Source organism: Podarcis bocagei, assembly GCF_964188305.1.
Source record: "Podarcis bocagei genome assembly, chromosome: 18".
Classification (NCBI taxonomy): Eukaryota; Metazoa; Chordata; class Lepidosauria; order Squamata; family Lacertidae; genus Podarcis; species Podarcis bocagei.
In genome coordinates this window covers 2,253,872-2,274,054 of record NC_138144.1, presented here as the reverse complement: position 1 = coordinate 2,274,054, position 20,183 = coordinate 2,253,872, and the positions used below count along the sequence as shown (strand labels likewise).

Here is a 20,183-nt window from a genome sequence, read left to right as displayed (position 1 = left end):
GTACAGCTTCCGGGTCATGTGGCCAGCAGGACTAAGCCGCTTCTGGCAAACCAGAGCAGCGCACGGAAACGCCGTTTACCTTCCTGCCGGAGTGGTACCTATTGATCTACTTGCACTTTGACATGCTTTCAAACTGCTAGGTTGGCAGGAGCAGGGACCGAGCAACGGGAGCTCACCCCGTCGTGATGGGGATTCAAACCGCTGACCTTCTGATCGGCAAGTCCTAGGCTCTGTGGTTTAACCCACAGCGCCACTCGCGTCCCTAATGCATTAGAGAATAACTTGCACCTAAATATTAGTCAGACAAAGGAGATGGTGTTGGAGGAAGAGAGGGGAACCTGCCCTGTTGTATATTGGGGGGGGGCTGTGTGGAGAGAGTCTCCTACACCTACTTCTCCCTCCTTTCAGCCCCTGCACCTATTTCCTCCCCCCTCCTTTGAGCCCCTGCACCTATTTCCTCCCCCCTCCTTTGAGCCCCAGCACCTATTTCGTCTCCCTCCTTTGAGCCCCTGCACCCATTTCTTCCTCCCTCCTTTGAGCCCCTGCACCTATTTCTTCCTCCCTCCTTTGAGCCCCTGCACCTATTTCTTCCTCTCTCCTTTGAGCCCCTGCACCTATTTCTTCCTCTCTCCTTTGAGCCCCTGCACCTATTTCTTCCTCCCTCCTTTCAGCCCCTGCACCTATTTCTTCCTCCCTCCTTTCAGCCCCTGCACCTATTTCTTCCTCCCTCCTTTGAGACCCTGCACCTATTTCTTCCTCTCTCCTTTGAGCCCCTGCACCTATTTCTTCCTCTCTCCTTTGAGCCCCTGCACCTATTTCTTCCTCTCTCCTTTGAGCCCCTGCACCTATTTCTTCCTCCCTCCTTTCAGCCCCTGCACCTATTTCTTCCTCCCTCCTTTCAGCCCCTGCACCTATTTCTTCCTCCCTCCTTTCAGCCCCTGCACCTATTTGCTTCTCCCTCCCTCCCTTGCGCCCCGGCACCTCTTCCCTCCTTCACCCCCCCTCCTCCTCTCTCCCAGGCTGCTCCGCTGCTCGCCCGGCGCGCCCCCGACGCTTCTCCTCCTCCTCCTCCTCCTGCGCGCGCTCCGGGCTCCCTCGGCAGCCTTCCTCCTCCTCCTCCCGGTCCTCTTCTTCTTCTTCCTCGGGCCTCTCCATCTTCTTCTCCATCGCAGGCGGGCAGGATGGCCGAAGGCGCGGCGCTGCTCCTTTTCCTGCTGCTCCCGCGGGCCGGGCTGGCGGCCCTCGGCGGCGGGGCTTCTTCTCCTCCTTCTTCATCATCATCATCTCCTTCTTCTTCTCCTCCTCCTCCGCCGCCTCCTTCGTCTTCTCCTCCGCCGGGAGACGGCGATCCTTTCTCGGCTCAGCTGGGAGACATCTCCGCTTGCCAAGCGCGCTGCGCGCCCAGCCTGCGTCTCCAGACCCCCGGCGCCAAGGTAACCCACCCAGGAGCGCGCGGCGCAGGCTCCTACTCCGAGTAGACCCCTTGCCCCCAAAGGGAGAGAGAGCGCGCGAGAGAGAGGAAAAACCCAGGTCCAAAGCTCGCCCCGTGGTTCCAATGGGTCTACTCGGAGTCGGGGATGGCGTTGCAGGCAAGCCATCAATTCAGAGAAATGGCACCGCCGGACGCGCACGCCCCAAACGCGCAAGATCCGTGCACGGCTAAAAGCGAATATTATATTTAAAAGCAGCGAAAAGACCTGCTCCTCCAGCACCCGAGATGTGCGCGCGATTAAAAGCGATTCTGTTTAAAAGCAGGCGTAGAATTTGCTCCTTTCAGCACCCGAAATTCGTGCGCCATTAAAAGCCAGGGGTAGATTTGCTCCTCGAAGCAACCCAAGATTCAGTGCTCAGTTAAAAGCGATTGTCGTATTTAAAATCGGGAATAAATTTTCGTCTTTGAGAGTCTGGGGTTTTCGGTTGAAACGCACGCAGAAATTCCCGAGGAAAATCAAAAAGAACGCAGATAAATAGCCTTTGATGCCTGTCTCTGCCTGCGCCGCCCCCCCACCCCCCGCTCCTCGTGGCCCCCTAAACTGGGAAGAATACCAGCATCCATCTTTTCCAGGCTGGAAGGAAAGAGAGATGGAAAAGGTTTAAGGGAAGAAAAAAAAACGGAGGGGGAGCAATTTTAAAATAAAAATGAAACATGCCATTTTAAAACGATCCGTTTTGATTTTTTGGGGGGGCATATCTAGTGTGTTGCTTTATTTAGGTGCGAGGTGCTTTAATTTAATTGTATTTATTTTTTTCTGCATGTGGGATCTGCTTTCTTCAGGTACCAATCCATCACTGCCCCCTCCCGCTCGTCCATCGGCAGAAAAACCGCTTTGGATAAAGACCCCTCGCTCTGTCTGATTTTTATTTTTGTTTGTCTATAGCTCCCCCCCGCCCCAGCTAAAATCCACCCATCTCTCTTCCGCAGACATGCAACCTATACTTGTTTCCAATTTCCTGGGGCTTTTGGCCTCCACCTTTGGGGGCCCAAATACTCAGAGTAGACCCACTGGAACAACAGGAGACGACCTGTGTGCCGTTCCGTTAATGGGTCCACTCTGCGTAGGATTTAGCTGCAAACAACCCATACTGTGTGAGGGATTTCATCTCCCAAAACATCTTTTGTTCTGCATTCAATTTTTATTTGGGGGGGGGGGGCGTTTTGCATCAGCCGTGTTTGCGACATACACAATTAGTTTTGTGCAGTGCTGCGAAAGGAGTATGGGACGCACTGAGAGAAGGGGACGCGATGAAAATAAGCAGGCCGAGTTTGCAAGCTATGCTATGATCATTTTCAAATCCTTAAATTCTTTAAGGCATTGAAAATTTATTGGCTCATTTAAATACGGTTTGGAGGTTGGTGTGTGTGTGTGTGTGTGTGTGTGTGTGTGTGTCCCGGTTTTCCTCCGCCGCTTGCTGGCAATTTCCCGGTAGACTGCTCCTCTCCATGGAGGCTCTGTGGAGCCGCCCCCCTCTCTCCTTGGTGCTGATCTGGAGCCAACGGAGAGGGGTGAATTGTGTTGCTGAATCAAAGAGGATGCTCTCATGTCCTTTCTGTCAGTCAAACGTTCCTGGGACAATCGCAAAGGTGATGCAGCGAAGACTTTTTTTAACCCTCCCTCTAACTCCACAGGAAGGCAATTTAAAAATAACAATAATATTTTTTCCCTCTCCGTCGGATTAATTTAAAAAACGTCCTCTTTAGGCTTGCTTTTATTTCATTTTTCTGTTTTCAAATTGAATTTTCTATTCATTAAAGAAGACTTATCACGTTCCCCTGCCGACCTGCTGTCGAAAGGCATCTATTTTTCTGATTCGTAAGATCTTTGCACCGCTGAATTGTAAAAAGGAAAGCAAATGGGGAAAACCTTAGGGCAGTTTGCAAAAAACCCCCAAAACCTCGGAGTTAGTGCAGAAATGGACAATGCGCTTAGGTTAACAAGGAGGGTAGATTTGGGTTGAACGTTAGGTGAGAGCAATTTGACAAGCGAGACATTAACCTGGAGTTTTTGTATCTCTGGGTTGCCTGCGTTAAGCGATGTGCATGGATATATATATATATATATATATATATTTGCTTTCGTAGATTTTCACGGGTACAGGAATGTAGGTTTTGGTGTCTTCGGGTGTCTTCCCGTGTAAGAGTTGGGGTGTCTAGGCGACGTTTCGACGAGGTCTCACTCGTCATCTTCAGGCTGGTGCTTTCGGCTTCTTGTTACTAGAACAGAAGCCGAAAGCACCAGCCTGAAGATGACGAGTGAGACCTCGTCGAAACGTCGCCTAGACACCCCAACTCTTACACGGGAAGACACCCGAAGACACCAAAACATATATATATATATATATATGTGTGTGTGTGTGTGTGTGTGTGTGTGTGTGTGTGTGTGTTATTTATATGCAAGCATTTGCTAAACACTCACTCAGAAAGCTCTCTGGAAGCAGTGTGTTGCAATGTCAAAATAATTTGTTGTTGTTGATTAGTTGTTTAGTCGTGTCCGCCTCTTCGTGACCCCCTGGACCAGAGCACGCCAGGCCCTCCTGTCTTCCACTGCCTCCCGCAGTTTGGTCAAACTCATGCTGGTAGCTTCGAGAACACTGTCCCACCATCTCGTCCTCTGTCGTCCCCTTCTCCTTGCACCCTCTATCTTTCCCAACATCAGGGTCTTTTCCAGGGAGGCTTCTCTTCTCCTGAGGTGGCCAAAGTCTTGGAGCCTCAGCTTCAGGATCTGTCCTTCCAATGAGCACTCAGGGCTGATTTCCTTCAGAATGGAGAGGTTGGATCTTCTTGCAGTCCATGGGACTCTCAAGAGTCTCCTCCAGCACCAGAATTCAAAAGCATCCATTCTTCGGCCATCAGCCTTCTTGATGGTCCAGCTCTCACTTCCATACATCACGGCTGGGAACACCAGAGATTGAACTATACAGACCTTTGTTGGCAAGGTCAAAATAATAGAGAAGGGCAATTACTTCCCTTGATCTGGACAGGTGTGGTTGCAGTCTAGAATAGCATTCACCTTTTTTGCTGCTGCATCACACAGTGGACTCACGTTCCGCTTGTGGTCCACCAAGACCCCCAGATCCTGTTCACATGTACTGCTAGTAAGCCAGGTGTGTCCCCTCCCAATCCTATATTTGTGCATCTGGTTCTTCCTGCCTTACTCCAGAACCCTACATTTGTCCCACAGAGCCCAGGACTTGCCGATCAGAAGGTCGGCGGTTTGAATCCCCGCAATGACAGGGTGAGCTCCCGTTGCTCGGTCCCTGCTCCTGCCCAGTGGCGTAGCGTGGGTTGTCAGCACCCGGGGCAAGGCAAGTAATTTGCGCCCCCTAACCCGTGGATTTGCGCCCCTAACCCTAACCCCCAGATGTTGCGCCCGGTGCGGCCCGCCCCCCCTGCACCCCCCACGCTACGCCACTGCTCCTGCCAACCTAGCAGTTCGAAAGCACGTCAAAGTGCAAGTGGATAAATAGGTATCGCTCCGGCGGGAAGGTAAACGGCGTTTCCGTGCGCTGCTCTGGTTCGCCAGAAGCGGCTTAGTCCTGCTGGCCACATGACCCGGAAGCTGTACGCCGGCTCCCTCGGCCAGTAAAGCGAGATGAGCACCGCAACCCCAGAGTCGGCCACGACTGGACCTAACGGTCAGGGGTCCCTTTACCTTTACCTTAAATTTGTCCCTATTGAAATAAATTAAATAAATTGTCCAGTTGCACCTTAGGGACTAACTAAGTTACGCTTTCATGTGCATGCGCACTTCTTCAGATACCCTGAAACAGAAGTCACCAGACCCTTATATATAGATAGATAGATAAAATGTGAAGAAATCTACAATAAAAAAGGAATATACAACGGGATAGACAGTGTTGGTACAAAGTGTTCGTACATATATGATTTTGGAATAGGTTTTTTTGTCCTTGTTTCTTTTCTTTAGGTACATAAACTTTGTATACATGCTGAAAATTATATTATAATAAGCCTTGGGATGCAATATGATAATGTTTGCCGATGTAACATAAGGACCTTAATAAATAAATAAAACTCGAGTCATGCTCAGGAGAAAATGAGATTGCTCCCTCTTCCCTGCGACAGCCCTTCAGATATTTGAAGATGGCTCTCCTATCTCCTCTTCTCCAGGCTAAACATGCCCAACTCCTTCAACCGTTCCTCATCAGGCTCGGTTTCCAGACCCTTTGACCATCTTGGTTGCCCGAAGAATATCCTTGTCGATACCCTTCTTAAATTGGGCTTCCCAGAACACAGGACACCCAAGTTGGTTCTGGCCCAGGCAGAACAGATTACCTGACCGGGACACTAGACTTTCTGCGGCGTGTTCCAACTTTTAAACATCGTCTGAAAACTTTTCCGACCAGGCGATTAAGAACAGTTCCTTCCAAAACAGTTCATCGCCGCCCATTTTTCAGCGAATGGTTTTTACTGCCATTAGCAGCAAACATGTATAGGGGCCTTGCAAATATTTCCTTTGATAAATATTTTAAAAATATATCTCAGCCACCCACCCATACAACGCCCCTTGCAGGTAGGCACATATATTGTCAGGCTTTCCGCCATATTCTAGGCTCGGGGTGGCGAGGGCTAAACTAACATCTCCCCGCTCAAAACTACCTTTTTCGTTTTCCTGCTCTCCACCTGCATAGCCCTAAACCTCTGGCTCCCGTCCTTTGGTCACGCCTAGACGTGACCAAGAGACTGAACGTCCGGATTGGGTTTTGTATAGGGTGAAATCGAAGGAAACGGGACTGGGAGGGAACTATGATTCTGTGACAGCGGCGGGACATTGTTGTTGTTGTTTAGTCATTTAGTCGTGTCCGCCTCTTCGTGACCCCCTGGACCAGAGCACGCCAGGCCCTCCTGTCTTCCACTGCCTCCCACAATTTAGTCAAACTCATGCTGGTAGCTTCGAGAACCCTGTCCCACCATCTCGTCCTCCGTCGTCCCCTTCTCCTTGCGCCCTCCATCTTTCCCAGCATCAGGGTCTTTTCCAGGGAGTCTTCTCTTCTCATGAGGTGGCCAAAGTCTTGGAGCCTCAGCTTCAGGATCTGTCCTTCCACTGAGCACTCAGGGCTGATTTCCTTCAGAATGGAGAGGTTTGATCTTCTTGCAGTCCATGGGACTCTCAAGAGTCTCCTCCAGCACCAGAATTCAAAAGCATCCATTCTTCATCCATCCTTCTTTATAGTCCAGCTCTCACTTCCATACATCACTACTGGGGAAACCAGATCTTTAACTATACAGACCTTTGTTGGCAAGGTGATGTCTCTGCTTTTTAAGATGCTGTCATTGTGCGGGACATGCACAATGCTTTAATTTCTCTCTCCACTCTTCCCCCCCCCCCCACAAAAATATTTTTTCCCAGGATGCCGTCCTCAACGCCTGCTACCGGGGCTGCCGGCTGTTTTCCATCTGTCATTTTGTGGACGCCACGGCCGACCTGAATGCAACAAGAGTCGAGTGCGAATCGGGTGAGCCCGCGCCCCTCCTCCTTACAAACAATGCCCCCCCCGCCGTCCAAAGCCCGTTGGTTACATTATCCAGAACTTCCTTTCCACTTAACGGCTGTCATCTCCCCACCGTCTATATTCTGCAACCGATTCCCACAGACAGCCGAGCGGAGGGGAAGGATAATGGAAAATTGCAGGTGGGGACAGGCACGAAACAAGGGGGGGGGACCCTCCCTTCCTAGGATGTGATTAACTCTGCAATGGACTCTGTCTTTTTGAAGGCAGTAAAGTCTTTCGGTCGGGAGGTAGCAAAAGCAGAGCAGGGACTCGTTCAGGGAGTTGACACGTACCCTCCTTTCGGAGGCAAGTTGTTCCCGCTGGGAGATTTCCCCCCAAACTCGCAGCCAAGTGCAGAGACACAACAGTACGCCTTGCCCCATCAGAAAGAGCGCAGACTCATGCAGAGACGCGGCGGGTAACCTCTCTTCCCCCCCCCATCTCTTCCTCCCCACCCCCCTCGACAATTCAGCCTGTATGGAAGCTTACGCTGGTGGCGATGAACAGTTTGGCTGTACGACGGGATGCAGGACTCAGCTGCCGGAGACAGACAGCCGGGGAGAGAAGGTAATTTGTCTCCTAAACCAGTGCCGGATTTACGTATAAGCTAAACAAGCTATAGGGTGGCGCTGTGGGTTAAACGACAGAGCCTAGGGCTTGCCGATCAGAAGGTCAGCGGTTCGAATCCCCGCAATGACGGGGTGAGCTCCCGTTGCTCGGTCCCTGCTCCTGCCAACCTAGCAGTTTGAAAGCACGTCAAAGTGCAAGTAGATAAATAGGTACCACTCCGGCGGGAAGGTAAACGGCGTTTCCGTGCACTGCTCTGGTTTGCCAGAAGCGGCTTAGTCCTGCTGGCTATATCACCCGGAAGCTGTACGCCAGCTCCTTCGGCCAGTAAAGTGAGATGCGCGCCGCAAATAAATAAATTAAACCGTCCTCTGGGAGTACACAAACATGCCTAAAAGGGGTGCTGGAACCCCAAACCTCTCTCTTTGAAAGCATGGCATCCAGATAACTATTAAACTGGCACCTGTCTGGTTTTGGCATCGAAATCTCAGCCTAGAGGGATGGTGTCGCTGCTTTCGCCAGTTTTGTGAGACTGACCAAAGTGTCGGGGGGGGGGGAATATGTGTGTGTTGGGGGATTAGAGAGCCATTCTTTAGTCTTAAAAACAGCTTAGGAGGCTAGTGCCTCCAGACATTTCCTCCAAAGCCAAGCCGTGGGCAGGGAACATCCTGGGCCCAAACAATGCCTCCCGCCACCTGTCGCTGCGGGCGGAATGTGCGTCTGCAAATGTGTGTCGGCGCAGGCTTTTGGATCGCAACGTGGGCTGCAGGGATTGCCTTTCTGAATCCTGACAAGACAGAAGGACTGTTTTGGGGGGACAGGAGGCGGGCAGGTGTGGGGGACTCCCTGGTCCTGAATGGGGCAACTGTGCCCCCGAAGGACCAGGTGCGCAGCCTGTGAGTCATTTTGGACTCACAGCCGTCCATGGAGGTGCAGATCAGTTCTGTGCCCAGGGCAGCTCCATCTAGTACGCAGGATGAGACCCTCCCTGCCCGCAGACTGTCTGGCCAGAGTGGTGCATGCTCTGGTTATCTCCCGCTTGGACTACTGCCATGCGCTCTACGTGGGGCTACCTTGGAAGGTGACCCGGAAACTATTTTTTAAACAGGATAGGAAAATCGGTTTCCAGGTGGAAAAATCAAAACTAGAGACCGAATTGTTAGAACCCAATACTAAGAATTTATCTAGAATGTACAACTTGTTGTTGAAATGGAACACACAGGATGAAACAGTTAAATCGGCTATGATTAAGTGGGCTCAGGATGTTGGACATAACATTATGTCAGCTGACTGGGAATGGTTATGGAACACCGGTATTAAATTTACGGCATGTAATGCCTTAAAGGAAAACATTATGAAAATGGTTTACAGGTGGTACATGACCCCAGTCAAACTGGCAAAAATCTATCATTTGCCCGACAATAAATGTTGGAAGTGTAAAGAGACTGAAGGTACTTTCTATCACCTTTGGTGGACATGCCCGAAGATAAAGGCCTTCTGGGAAATGATCTATAATGAAATGAAAAAGGTACTTAAATGTACCTTTTCTAAAAAACCAGAGGCCTTCCTCTTGGGCATTGTCGGCCAATTGGTGACAAAGAAAGATAGAACTTTCTTTATGTATGCCACAACAGCAGCAAGAATACTTATCGCAAAGTATTGGAAGACACAAGACTTACCCACTTTGGAAGAATGGCAGATGAAAGTGATGGACTATATGACACTGGCCGAGATGACAGGCAGAATCCGTGATCAACGAAAAGAGACGGTGGAAGAAGAATGGAGAAAATTTAAAAGTTATCTTAAGGACTACTATAAACTTAATGAATGCTAAAATGTTGTGGTTTTCAGAAGCAAAAGGGTACAGGGATACAAGGCTAGACTATAAAAGAGGACTAAGATGACAGAGATTAGAAAGTAACAACTGGGAGTTGCTAGTTGAATTATGGACATTGGGATGCAGAGAGGGGGGGTATGGGGAAGTTCAAGAAAAGAGGTTTATGAAAATATGTTTGAAACTAAAAAAAAAAATAAAAAAATGAAGGTGACCCGGAAACTACAACTAATCCAGAATGCGGCAGCCAGACTGGGGACTGGGAGCGGCCGCCGAGACCATATAACCCCGGTCCTGAAAGACGTACATTGGCTCCCAGGACGTTTCCGAGCACAATTCAAAGTTTTGGTGCTCACTTTTCAAGCCCTAAACGGCCCTGTATACCTGAAGGAGCGTCTCCACCCCCATCGTCCAGCCCGGACACGGAGGTCCAGCTCCGAGCGCCTTCTGGCGGTTCCCTCCCTGCGAGAAGTGAGGTTGCAAGAAACCAGGCAGAGGGCCTTCTCGGTGGTGGCGCCCACCCTGTGGAACGCCCTCCCGTCAGATGTCAAGGAAATAAACAACTATCCGACTTTTAGAAGGCATCTGAAGGCAGCCCTGTTTAGGGAAGTTTTTAATGTTTGATGTTCTGTTGTGCTTTTAATAGTCTGCTGGGAGCTGTCCAGAGTGGTTGGGGACATTTCCCCATATACAGTCGTACCTTGGGTTAAGTACTTAATTCGTTCCGGAGGTGTGTTCTTAACCTGAAACTGTTCTTAACCTGAAGCACCACTTTAGCTAATGGGGCCTCCCGCTGCCGCTGCGCAATTTCTGTTCTCATCCTGAAGCAAAGTTCTTAACCCGAGGTACTATTTCTGGGTTAGCGGAGTCTGTAACCTGAAGCGTATGTAACCTGAAGCGTCTGTAACCCGAGGTACCACTGTACTTCGTCTGGGTACGGCATCATCCCCATCACACACCTGTAAGAAACCGACCTTTCACTGGAAGAAATTTAAAGACTATTTACAGAAATATTGTAAAATTAATGAATGTTAGAAGGATGTTGGATAGAAACTAAGGGGTTTTCAGCTGTAATGCTTTAGGAGATACGGAAAATAAGGTTTACAAATGGGTAAAAGCTTAATGGCAAGGATTTGCTGAACTAACAAATTGAAGTGGAATACAAAGAAGGGAGGTATGAGGAGGTCTGGGGAAATAAGCGTAAGGAAGATATGTTATGGAAAATTACCGTATTTGTTTTTTAACTGTTTTTATGTTGTATTTTGTTTCTTTTCATTTTGCATTTTCATTGTTATATTTTAAAAACTTTAATAAATATCTTTGGGGAAGAAAAAAAAAAGAAACCGACCTTTCAGGGTTTGGGAATTTTCAGACTGACTCACGCCTATCTTCACACAGGCCCTGGACCCAAAGCCTGCCTCGTTCTCCGTCTTTGACCTCGTCTCCAGCTTCTGCAACGATATCGTCAGTTCGGCGCAGAGTTTTATTTCCTCCACGTGGACCTTCTACCTTCAGGCTGACGACGGGAAAGTCGTCGTTTTCCAGGTGGGTGCTGCTGGCATGGTTGGGTGGCAAAACCAGGGAGCGGTGAATGGGGGGAAACTCGAAACAGAGGAAGGGTGCTTTATTATTATTTTTCACAAAGTGATGTTGTCGTTTAGTCTTGTCCGCCTCTTCGTGACCCCCTGGACCAGAGCACGCCAGGCCCTCCTGTCTTCCACTGCCTCCCGCAGTTTGGTCAAACTCATGCTGGTAGCTTTGAGAACACTGTCCCACCATCTCGTCCTCTGTCGTCCCCTTCTCCTTGCGCCCTCCATCTTTTCCAACATCAGGATCTTTACCAGGGAGTCTTCTCTTCTCCTGAGGTGGCCAAAGTATTGGAGCCTCAGCTTCAGGATCTGTCCTTCCAGTGAGCACTCAGGGCTGATTTCCTTCCGAATGGAGAGGTTTGATATTCTTGCAGTCCATGGGACTCTCAAGAGTCTCCTCCAGCACCAGAATTCAAAAGCATCCATTCTTCGGCGATCAGCCTTCTTTATGGTCCAGCTCTCACTTCCATACATCACTACTGGGAAAACCAGAGCTTTAACTATATGGACCTTTGTTGGCAAGGTGATGTCTCTGCTTTTTAAGACGCTGTCTAGGTTTGTCATTGCTTTTCTCCCAAGATTATCACAAAGTGATAATCATGCATAAATAAGAATAAAAATGTCCACCCAGCACCCGCAAGACCATTCCTTTGTAACTATCCAACCTCCTGAAATTTCACCTCTTGCGACGGTTTGACACCTTTTCCGTTATAACAGTACAAATTCTACAGACACCTTCCGTATCTCCTCAAAAATCATTTCTCCTGGAGTAAATATATGAACTATTTGAAAAGCAATTGTAATGGACAGATTACGCTAGTAGGACGGCAAGAAGAAGTAAGGAGGACTATTTGAAACATTGCAAGAAAGACTATGAGGAGAATTATTAGTTAATGATAATTAAGAGCAATAGAGAAATTAAGAAAGGCAGAATAAGCGATGAAGAACGGGAAATCATCAGAGGTGTTGACGGAAGTCTAAAATATCATCTAAGACAGGAAGTTATATGATTGTTGGAAATGATGTTAAAAAAACTAGTAAAAATGTATAAAAATATAAAAAACAAAAATCATTTCTCCTGCGTATTCCCCGTCTTAGGAGGCAAACCGCAATATACGGAAAACACGCTCTGCAGAAGCTTCCCCTGTGCATTTCAAAGGTTTCATGGGGTTCGACTAGATGCCTCTAGGGGTCCCGGCCGATTCTGCGATTCTAAAGACTGTCCTTCTTTTTGTCCTCAGTCTCAGCCAGAGATCGAGTATCCGGTTCCAGAGGTCCAGGCGCCCAAATCGGAGGTTTTGGAGAAGACGTGGGCACCGTCCACCTCCAACACTTTGAAGCCCCACACAGGTAAGAGAGAGTATTGATTTTGCTAGTATTATTAATAGCCTCTCCTGGTCTGCCCCGCAGAGGACCTTAAGGTCCATGAATAATAATAGTTTAGAGGTCCCGGGCCCTAAGGAAGTCAGACTATCCTCTACCAGGGCCTTCTCAGTGGTGGCTCCGACCTGGTGGAATGCTCTGTCCCATGAGACCAGGGCCCTGCAGGATTTAACCTCCTTCCGCAGAGCCTGTAAGACAGAGCTATTCCGCCTGGCTTTCAATTTGAACTTAGCCTGATCTTTTATTCCCCTTACCTTTTCTTCCCTCCCCTTTTATGAAGATCACCCGCTCTGAGACCCCACAGATTATTCTCCCCTGGTCTCCTCGCTGGCCCAAATAGGACTAACTTAGCCAGCTAGCCCTGGGGATCATCTAATGTTTATGGGATGGATTTCCCCCCTGAATAGATTTTTGAATTCTGAATTTATTGTTATTCACGTTTTCTATCATATTTCATGCTGGTTTTTTGTTGCATTAATTCAGTGTTTTAAATTTGTTGTTAGCCGCCCTGAGCCCGGTTCTTTGAACCGGGAAGGGCGGGGTATAAATAAAAACTTATTCATTTGTTATTATTTAATCGCCTGCCCTTCAAACCAAGGTCCCAGGGCAGAACAATCGCAGAAATATGGCACGTGCGAAAAAGACACATCTCATGTGTCAGAAGGCCAAAGCAGTGCATCTTCTGTGTTCGCCGAAATATGTGCTCGGCGCACCTCTGTGCGGAGGGGTCTCCACAGTTTAGGGGGCGCAGTGATTTATCGCATGGTGATTTGCACCAGCTGGAGCCTTCGGATGACGCCGAGCCTTTTTGGAAACGATTTTTAACACCCTTGCAAAAAAAACCAGGACGCCGCGGGAATTTGGGAATGCCGCAAAACTGCTCCTGGGTTTATTGCAAACTTTCTTTCTCCCGGTTGGTATCGGCGGTTTGCATTATTTCCTCGGTCCTCCACTTATGGGTCTCCTTTTCTGCCCCGTATTTCCCTCCCCGCACGCTTTCTTTGCCCCTTCAGGCCTTCGGGAGAAGCCCCCCGTGGAGGAGCCGAAAGCCAGAGGGAAATCGTCGCCCCCGGCCGAGACCCAGGCGCCCCCAGAACACGACTTCCTGGGCTGCATGTCCAAGTAAAGAAGTGGGAAGGGGAGGCAATATTTGGGGTACAGGGAGAGGAATGGGGGGTGGGATTGAGGATAAATGTGCAGACAGGCCCCAGAGGATAGGAGGAATCGGTTTTTTTTTTTAAAAAAAAAGGACGCCGAGATCCGCTTTATTTTCGTATTTGATTTTTTGTTTGAAAAGTCAAGTTCTTAGTCCTCATGGAGGCAAAGTTAGGCTCAAAGTCTGTGGCTGGTGCCCAAGGTTCTGCAAAGCGGTTGGGCAAAAAGGAGGTGTGGTGTGGGGGGGAAATCTTCCCATTTTTGCCCCCCCCACCTTATCACCACCAGCAAACAACATAAACCATAGGCACTAACTAACAACATAATCCTTTGACATTACACGTACGTTAACTCCCGACTCGCCTCATTGGGCTTTTTGCACCCTATTATCCTATATGCACTTCATCATTATCATTCTTTCCTGCTACTCGTCAAAAGAAATTTTCATTTTCATAATTTCCTTACACTTCCAGATTCAATCTAAATCTGTCAGAAGCATTGTACTGCCGCAGTACTTTTTAATATATTCTTTGAATATTATCCAACCTTTATTAACTTCCTGGTTTGATTTCCCTCTTATTCTCCCAGTCCTTTTTGCAAGTTCTAAATATTTGCTTGCCAATCATTTTTTGTGTGGGAATTCTATCGCCTTCCCACTTTCCAGCTACAGTGGTGCCTCGCAAGACGAAAAGAATCTGTTCTGTGGTTCTCTTCGTCTAGCGGTTTTTTCGTCTTGCGAAGCAAGCCCATTGACGGATTCGCGGATTAGCGCTATTAGCGGCTTTTAGCGGCTTATCTGCTGATTGGATCAGCTGATAAGCGGCTTAGTGGCTTAGAAAAAGGGGGAGGAGGAAAAAAACCCAGCAGGAACTCGCAAGACATTGTCGTCTTGCGAAGCAAGCCCATAGGAAATTCGTTTTGCGAAGCACCTCCAAAACGGAAAACTCTTTCGTCTAGCGAGTTTTCCGTCTTGCGAGGCATTCGTTTTGCGGGGCACCACTGTATTAAAATCCTAGCCGCTGTGGTTGCACACACGAAAAGGGTTCTTTTCCCGCATTTCATTGGAAATTGTATTGTAAGCAGACATTTGAGGGGCGGGGCCAGAGGCGAGGAGGCGGGGCCAGCTGGGAAAGTGGGCGGGGTGCAGGTGGCGGAGGGGCGGAGCTCCCACGGAAGGGATGCTCACCTGGCCAGACTCACCTGATCCCCTCTTCCACGTTGTTGACGGTCCTTTCCCCCCACCCTTTCCCCACCCACCCACCCGCCGGCTCCCCCTCCCCGTTTCCCTCTCCCCCACCAGCCAGTTCGAAGCGTCCGCCCCCTCCATGGCCGGCCATAATCTCGTCGTCTCTCTCTGGCGGGGGGCCTTTGGGTGTTACAGACGTTCGGGGCTGCCGCGATGGATCTTGGCTGCTTGCCTCTTCCTTTCCATCATGGTGATGTTGTGGCTCAGTTGCGCGAGCTTGGTGACAGCTCCCGATCAACATGTCAAGACCCAGGTATGGTTTGGGGGCCAAAGGGGGAGATGGGCAGTGAGCCTTTTTTTCCATTTCCAATATTCTCTCTCTCGCTCTCTCTTTATATACATATATACAGTGGAACCTTGGTTCTCAAACTTAAGTCCGTTCCAAAACCAAAGCGTTCCAAAACCAAGGCGTGCTTTCCCGTAGAAAGTCATGCAAAACAGGAATGATCCGTTCCAGACTTTTAGGACGCGGGTGGCGCTGTGGTCTGAACCACAGAGCCTAGGACTTGCCGATCAGAAGGTCGGCGGTTCGAATCCCCACCACGGGGTGAGCTCCCATTGCTCGGTCCCTGCTCCTGCCAACCTAGCAGTTCGAAAGCACGTCAAAGTGCAAGTAGATCAACAGGTACCGCTCCGGCGGGAAGGTAAACGGCGTTTCCGTGCGCTGCTCTGGTTCGCCAGAAGCGGCTTAGTCCTGCTGGCCACATGACCCGGAAGCTGTACGCCGGCTCCCTCGGCCAATAAAGCGAGATGAGCGCCACAACCCCAGAGTCGGTCGTGACTGGACCTAACGGTCAGGGGTCCCTTTACCTTTACCTAGACTTTTAAAAACAACCCCTAAAACAGCAATTGGACATGAATGTTGGTATCTAACGAGACCATTGATCCATAAAAATGAAAGCAATAAACAATGTACTGCAGTCACACAATCAATCCATCAGTAGCTGAACTGGGTTCCACACTGTCACAAAAACAAAAACAGCCACAAAAACACAAAATAAATAGCAAAAACAGACAGACCTCAGCGTAATACTCAGATCGGAAGCGTAACACTCAAAATGGAGCATATTCGGCTTCCGAAGAAAGTTCACAAACCGGAACACTTCCTTCCAGGTTCGCAGTGTTTAGGTTCCAAGTTGTTTGAGTATTGAGGCGTTTGAGAACCAAGGGACCGCTGCAACGTTTCTTTTTCAACAACTGAGCAGTGTGTGAATTTTATAAAATACGATAAATAAAATAAAATACCACATTTTTTGCTCTATAAGACTCAATTTTCCCCTCCTAAAAAGTAAGGGGAAATGTGTGTGCGTCTTACGGAGAGAATGCAGGCTGCGCAGCTATCCCAGAAGCCAGAACAGCAAGAGGGATTGCTGCTTTCACTGCGCAGCGATCCCTCTTGCTGTTCCGGCTTCTGAGATTCAGATTTTTTCTTTCTTGTTTTCCTCCTCCAAAAACTAGGTGCGTCTTGTGGTCTGGTGCGTCTTATAGAGCGAAAAATACGGTAGTCACGGTTAAGAACCGGCTCTCAAGGTGAAGTTGGTTTTGCTCCGAGTAGAACTCCCCCGTGGCGTTAGCAAAATATTATTTCGAAGGAAAATAAACGGGCAAATCTTCTCCTTCTTTCTTTCCTCACAGCCCCTGAGTATCAACGGAGACAAGGAATACCTGGAAGACCTGGATAGCTCCCTTCCATATTCCCTCCGGCCCGTAATCGCCGTCGCCATCTGTCCGGCGGAGAACGAGGAAGCGGCGCTCCTGCCAGTCAAAGTGGATTTAGACAAGACCGCCCTCTAAGGACGTCCGCTGCTCCATATCTCACCTTGAACCCACCACCAACCTCCCCTTGTCCCCCCCTCCAACACCCCAGATTACCTCCTGCTTTCCATCAAGCCCCTCGCCGCAACACCACCCTTTCCGACATCACCTGCTGTCTCGCCCAGGTTTCTTGAACTCGGTACCTTACCGGCAGAGGCGAAGGCAGGACCCCCTGTTTTTTTAGCAGTGACGTCTTGCGGGTTGGGAAGGAGCAGGTTGTCGTGGTTTTCGAAACCACGATTCGAAATCAACTCGCCGTTCTCTGGGGAAAGGCTGCAGAAGGCTAGGCAGAGTCGGTCCTGGGTTCAAATCGACGTGTCTCTGAGTAGGGCTGACATAGGGGGCAGGCACACACACACATACACACACCCCTGCCTGGAACGATGCCAAACTCGACAGGCAATTTGGCTCAGTATTAAGGCAGCGTCCCTGCTTGAGTTCGGAACGAAAGAGGAAGAGACCCTCACTTTGCTTCCGAGCTCAGCGACTCAGAGTCCGGGGGGTCCCGAGTTCAGGTCCCGCCCTCTCCCAACAAGCCCTGGGTTTTAACGTCCCCTTCATATCATTCGGAACCCGTGTCGTTTTTGGTGGTGCCCGTTTTTTGTTCCGTTTTGCACTGATGTCCGCCACAGGGGGGGTCCCCATCTCCTAACCCCCTCCCAGCACGCAACTCGTGACCCCCTGGCACTTAAGAGGGCACACGCCAGCTTTGATCGCTTGTACATTTCGCCTTACGCTCGTTTCTCTTGTACAGAGGTTTAACTTATTTCCCGCTACCCTTTTTGCCTCCTTCGGTCTTTTTCTCCTGCCCTCGTCAGGTGGTCCTTGCCGTCCGTAACTTCTGAAGCGATGAGACTCTTTGAAAAAACGCGTCCCCAAATATCAGGTGTGGAAGGCAGTTAGCCAGCGGGGAGAGAGATATAATTTTGGGTCGTTTTGCTATCCGTATCCATCCCAGCTTCCGCAACGGGTCACCCTGTGTGTAAAAAAAGCCGAGCCGCCATTTCTACAATCTTCTCAACTGAATAAAGCTGTTTTTTCCCCCCAACTCTCCCAGTCTCCTCTGCTCACCGCCGTTCATTTTTGGGGGGTTCAAAAAATAGCAAGACCTCGGTGGATCTGAGCTAGGCCTCCGCACCTATCTATCTTAACCCTATATCTCTCTCTCTCTTTTTTGAAAATAATATTTATTCAAGATTTTAAAAGTTACAATAAGAACAAAGAAAAAAAAAGAAATTTTAAAAAGGACAGAAAAATTACATTCAAAAAAAAAGAAAAAGGGAAAAAGAAACAAATCAAACCTTTACATAACTTTCTTCCTTTACTTATTTCGTTGACCTCCTCACACCTCCCATTTTTGTATTCTAAATTAAATTGTTGTTTTAGCAAATCCTTCCAACCTAATTTTTATCTTAATAATTTATTTTAAAATACTGTAGCTTTACATTCTCTCTTTCATCAATTCATTTTTACTTAATCCTTTATATCTTTTTACCAATACCACATAAATTTCTTTTTCAAACATCTTATCAACAAAATCCTTAATTTTACAATATTTTTAAAAGCCACTTTTACTTTTTCCGATCTTAACTCTCATCTAAACCTATATATCAATACTTATTCTTAAAACATTTCCCTAAGGTCGAAACCCTATATATCTCTTTAAAATGGTTTGTTCTTAAGTTGTTTCCCCCGTTTAATAACAAAAATCAGGTTGGGATCCAAGGTGCGGAAGAAGTTGGGTAATAATAAGGATAATAATTTTGTTATTTGTTACCCTGCCGACCTGGCTGGACTGCCCTAGATCCTTTTAATCCAAAAGCGGAAGGGCAGTTTTTGTTTGTTAGGAACAACCCAGCAACCCAAAGCTGTGGGGTATTTTTGGGGAGACAGAATGGGGCAGGAGTACAGGGAAAGGGAACAACAGGATCTTGCTTGTTGGGTCTTCAGCTCCAATCAGTCCTAGCTAGCACAACCGACGATGGAGGACGGTACCCCAGAAACATCTGAAATTCTAAAAGTTCCCCTCCTCTTCGGGGTAGCGTGCAGTTGGAAGCCGTTGCCTGCACAAAGAAAGTAACCTTGCACAAATTCTACCGGACCGACGCACCCGTTTCAACCCTGCATATGTTTGCGTATGAATAAAGATGCTTTGGAAGAACGAAGCGGGCTCCCTGGTTTTTTAAAAGCTGGCGGTCCACGAGATTCGCCTCCAAACAAGCGCACAAATTCTGCTTGCCTGACAACCGATGGGGAAAGACGGAGCCCCCCCCCAAGCACAGGGTGGGGGGAAACATGGCTTCGTACGGTTTATAGCTGTGTCTCTGGCCTCTGTGTGTGTGGGGAGGAAACCTTTGGTGGCAAGAGGTCAGCTTCTCTCGTGGCGCGGTGAGCGGAAAGGAAGTTTCTCACTTGGTTGGAGAAAGCCGCTGTTTTCGCCTGCCACCCTGCTGCAAAATTCAGGCAGCAGCTGCCGTTGGCCAGGGAGGCGTGGAGGAAAGGAGATCTTTTGGGACAGCTGTGTCCAGCTGAATCTCAGCAGGTCAGCCCAGGACAACGCTGCTTTTTTGCTCTCTGGGTCTGGAAAGAGAGAGACAAAAAGTTTTATCTCTCTCTTGCCTGGAAAGAGAAGTTTTGCAGAAGAGCGTCGGAAGCCCTGCGTGAAGCTGTGTTAAAAAATGTGTCAGTGATTAGGAACGTGGCATTTTAGGATAGGGTTTTTTTTTTTGGAAAGAGAGCAGGTTAATTGGGGGACCTTGAAGATGGAGGTTAATTGGGAGGGGAGGCGGAGAAAAACCCCACTATCTGGGCTTCCCCAACCACTCTGGGCGGCTCCCAACAAAATATTAAAATACAGTAATGCATCAAACATTAAAAGCTTCCCGAAACAGGGCTGCCTTCAGAGGTCTTCTAAAAGTCTGGTAGTTGTTGTTCTCTTTGACATCTGGTGGGAGGGCGTTCCACAGGGCGGGTGCCACCACCGAGAAGGCCCTCTGCCTGCTTCCCTGTAACATGGCTTCTCGCAGGGAGGGAACCGCCAGAAGGCCCTCGGAGCTGGACCCTGGTGTCCGGGCTGAACGATGGGGGTGGAGACGCTCCTTCAGTTATACCGGACTGAGGCCATTTAGGGCTTTCAAGGTCAGCCCCAACACTTTGAATTGTGCTCAGAATTGGTTATCTCCTGCTCGGACTACTGCCATGCGCTCTCCATGGAGCTATCTTTCAAGGTCAGCACCAACACTTTGAATTGTGCTTGGAAACGTATTGGGAGCCAATGTAGGTCTTTCGGGACCGGTGTTATGTGGTCTCGGCGGCCGCTCCCAGTCCCCAGTCTGGCTGCCGCGTTCTGGATTAGTTGTAGTTTCCGGGTCACCTTCAAAGGCAGCCCCACGTAGAGCGCATGGCAGTAGTCCAAGCGGGAGATAACCAGAGCGTGCACCACTCTGGAGAGACAATGCGCAGGCAGGCAGGGTCTCATCCTGCGTACCAGATGGAGCTGCCCTGGACACAGAATGGACCTGCGTCTCCATGGACAGCTGTGAGTCCAGAATGACCGAGAGTCCCAAATGGTCCCAGCGGCCGCTCC

The 20,183-nt window shown here is 49.0% G+C and overlaps 1 protein-coding gene across 2 annotated transcripts; it reads left to right on the top strand.

Annotated features, from left to right (window-relative positions):
* The first annotated feature begins 1,046 nt into the window (after window positions 1-1,046).
* TMEM59L (transmembrane protein 59 like) lies at window positions 1,047-17,641 on the top strand. Of its 2 annotated transcripts, none has more exons than XM_081177948.1 (8): window positions 1,047-1,433; window positions 6,867-6,972; window positions 7,481-7,575; window positions 10,808-10,954; window positions 12,240-12,348; window positions 13,395-13,503; window positions 14,837-15,035; window positions 16,418-17,641. In XM_081177948.1, exons 1-8 carry the CDS (start codon window positions 1,182-1,184, stop codon window positions 16,574-16,576), a joined length of 1,176 nt encoding a protein of 391 aa, XP_081034074.1. In that variant the 5' UTR covers window positions 1,047-1,181; the 3' UTR covers window positions 16,577-17,641. The 2 variants fall into 2 exon arrangements, with proteins under 2 accessions (XP_081034074.1, XP_081034075.1); XM_081177949.1 differs by having other exon boundaries at window positions 1,048-1,433; window positions 14,918-15,035.
* Window positions 17,642-20,183: the final 2,542 nt, after the last annotated feature.

What these genes read in the sequence shown, in the direction of transcription:
- TMEM59L (XM_081177948.1), top strand. Translation starts at nt 1,182, where the DNA reads ATGGCCGAAGGCGCGGCGCTGCTCCTTTTCCTGCTGCTCCCGCGGGCC. An exon ending in GGAAAGTCGTCGTTTTCCAG is followed by an intron (nt 10,955 to 12,239) that starts GTGGGTGCTGCT and finishes TTTTGTCCTCAG; the next exon opens with TCTCAGCCAGAGATCGAGTA. An exon ending in CACTTTGAAGCCCCACACAG is followed by an intron (nt 12,349 to 13,394) that starts GTAAGAGAGAGT and finishes TTGCCCCTTCAG; the next exon opens with GCCTTCGGGAGAAGCCCCCC.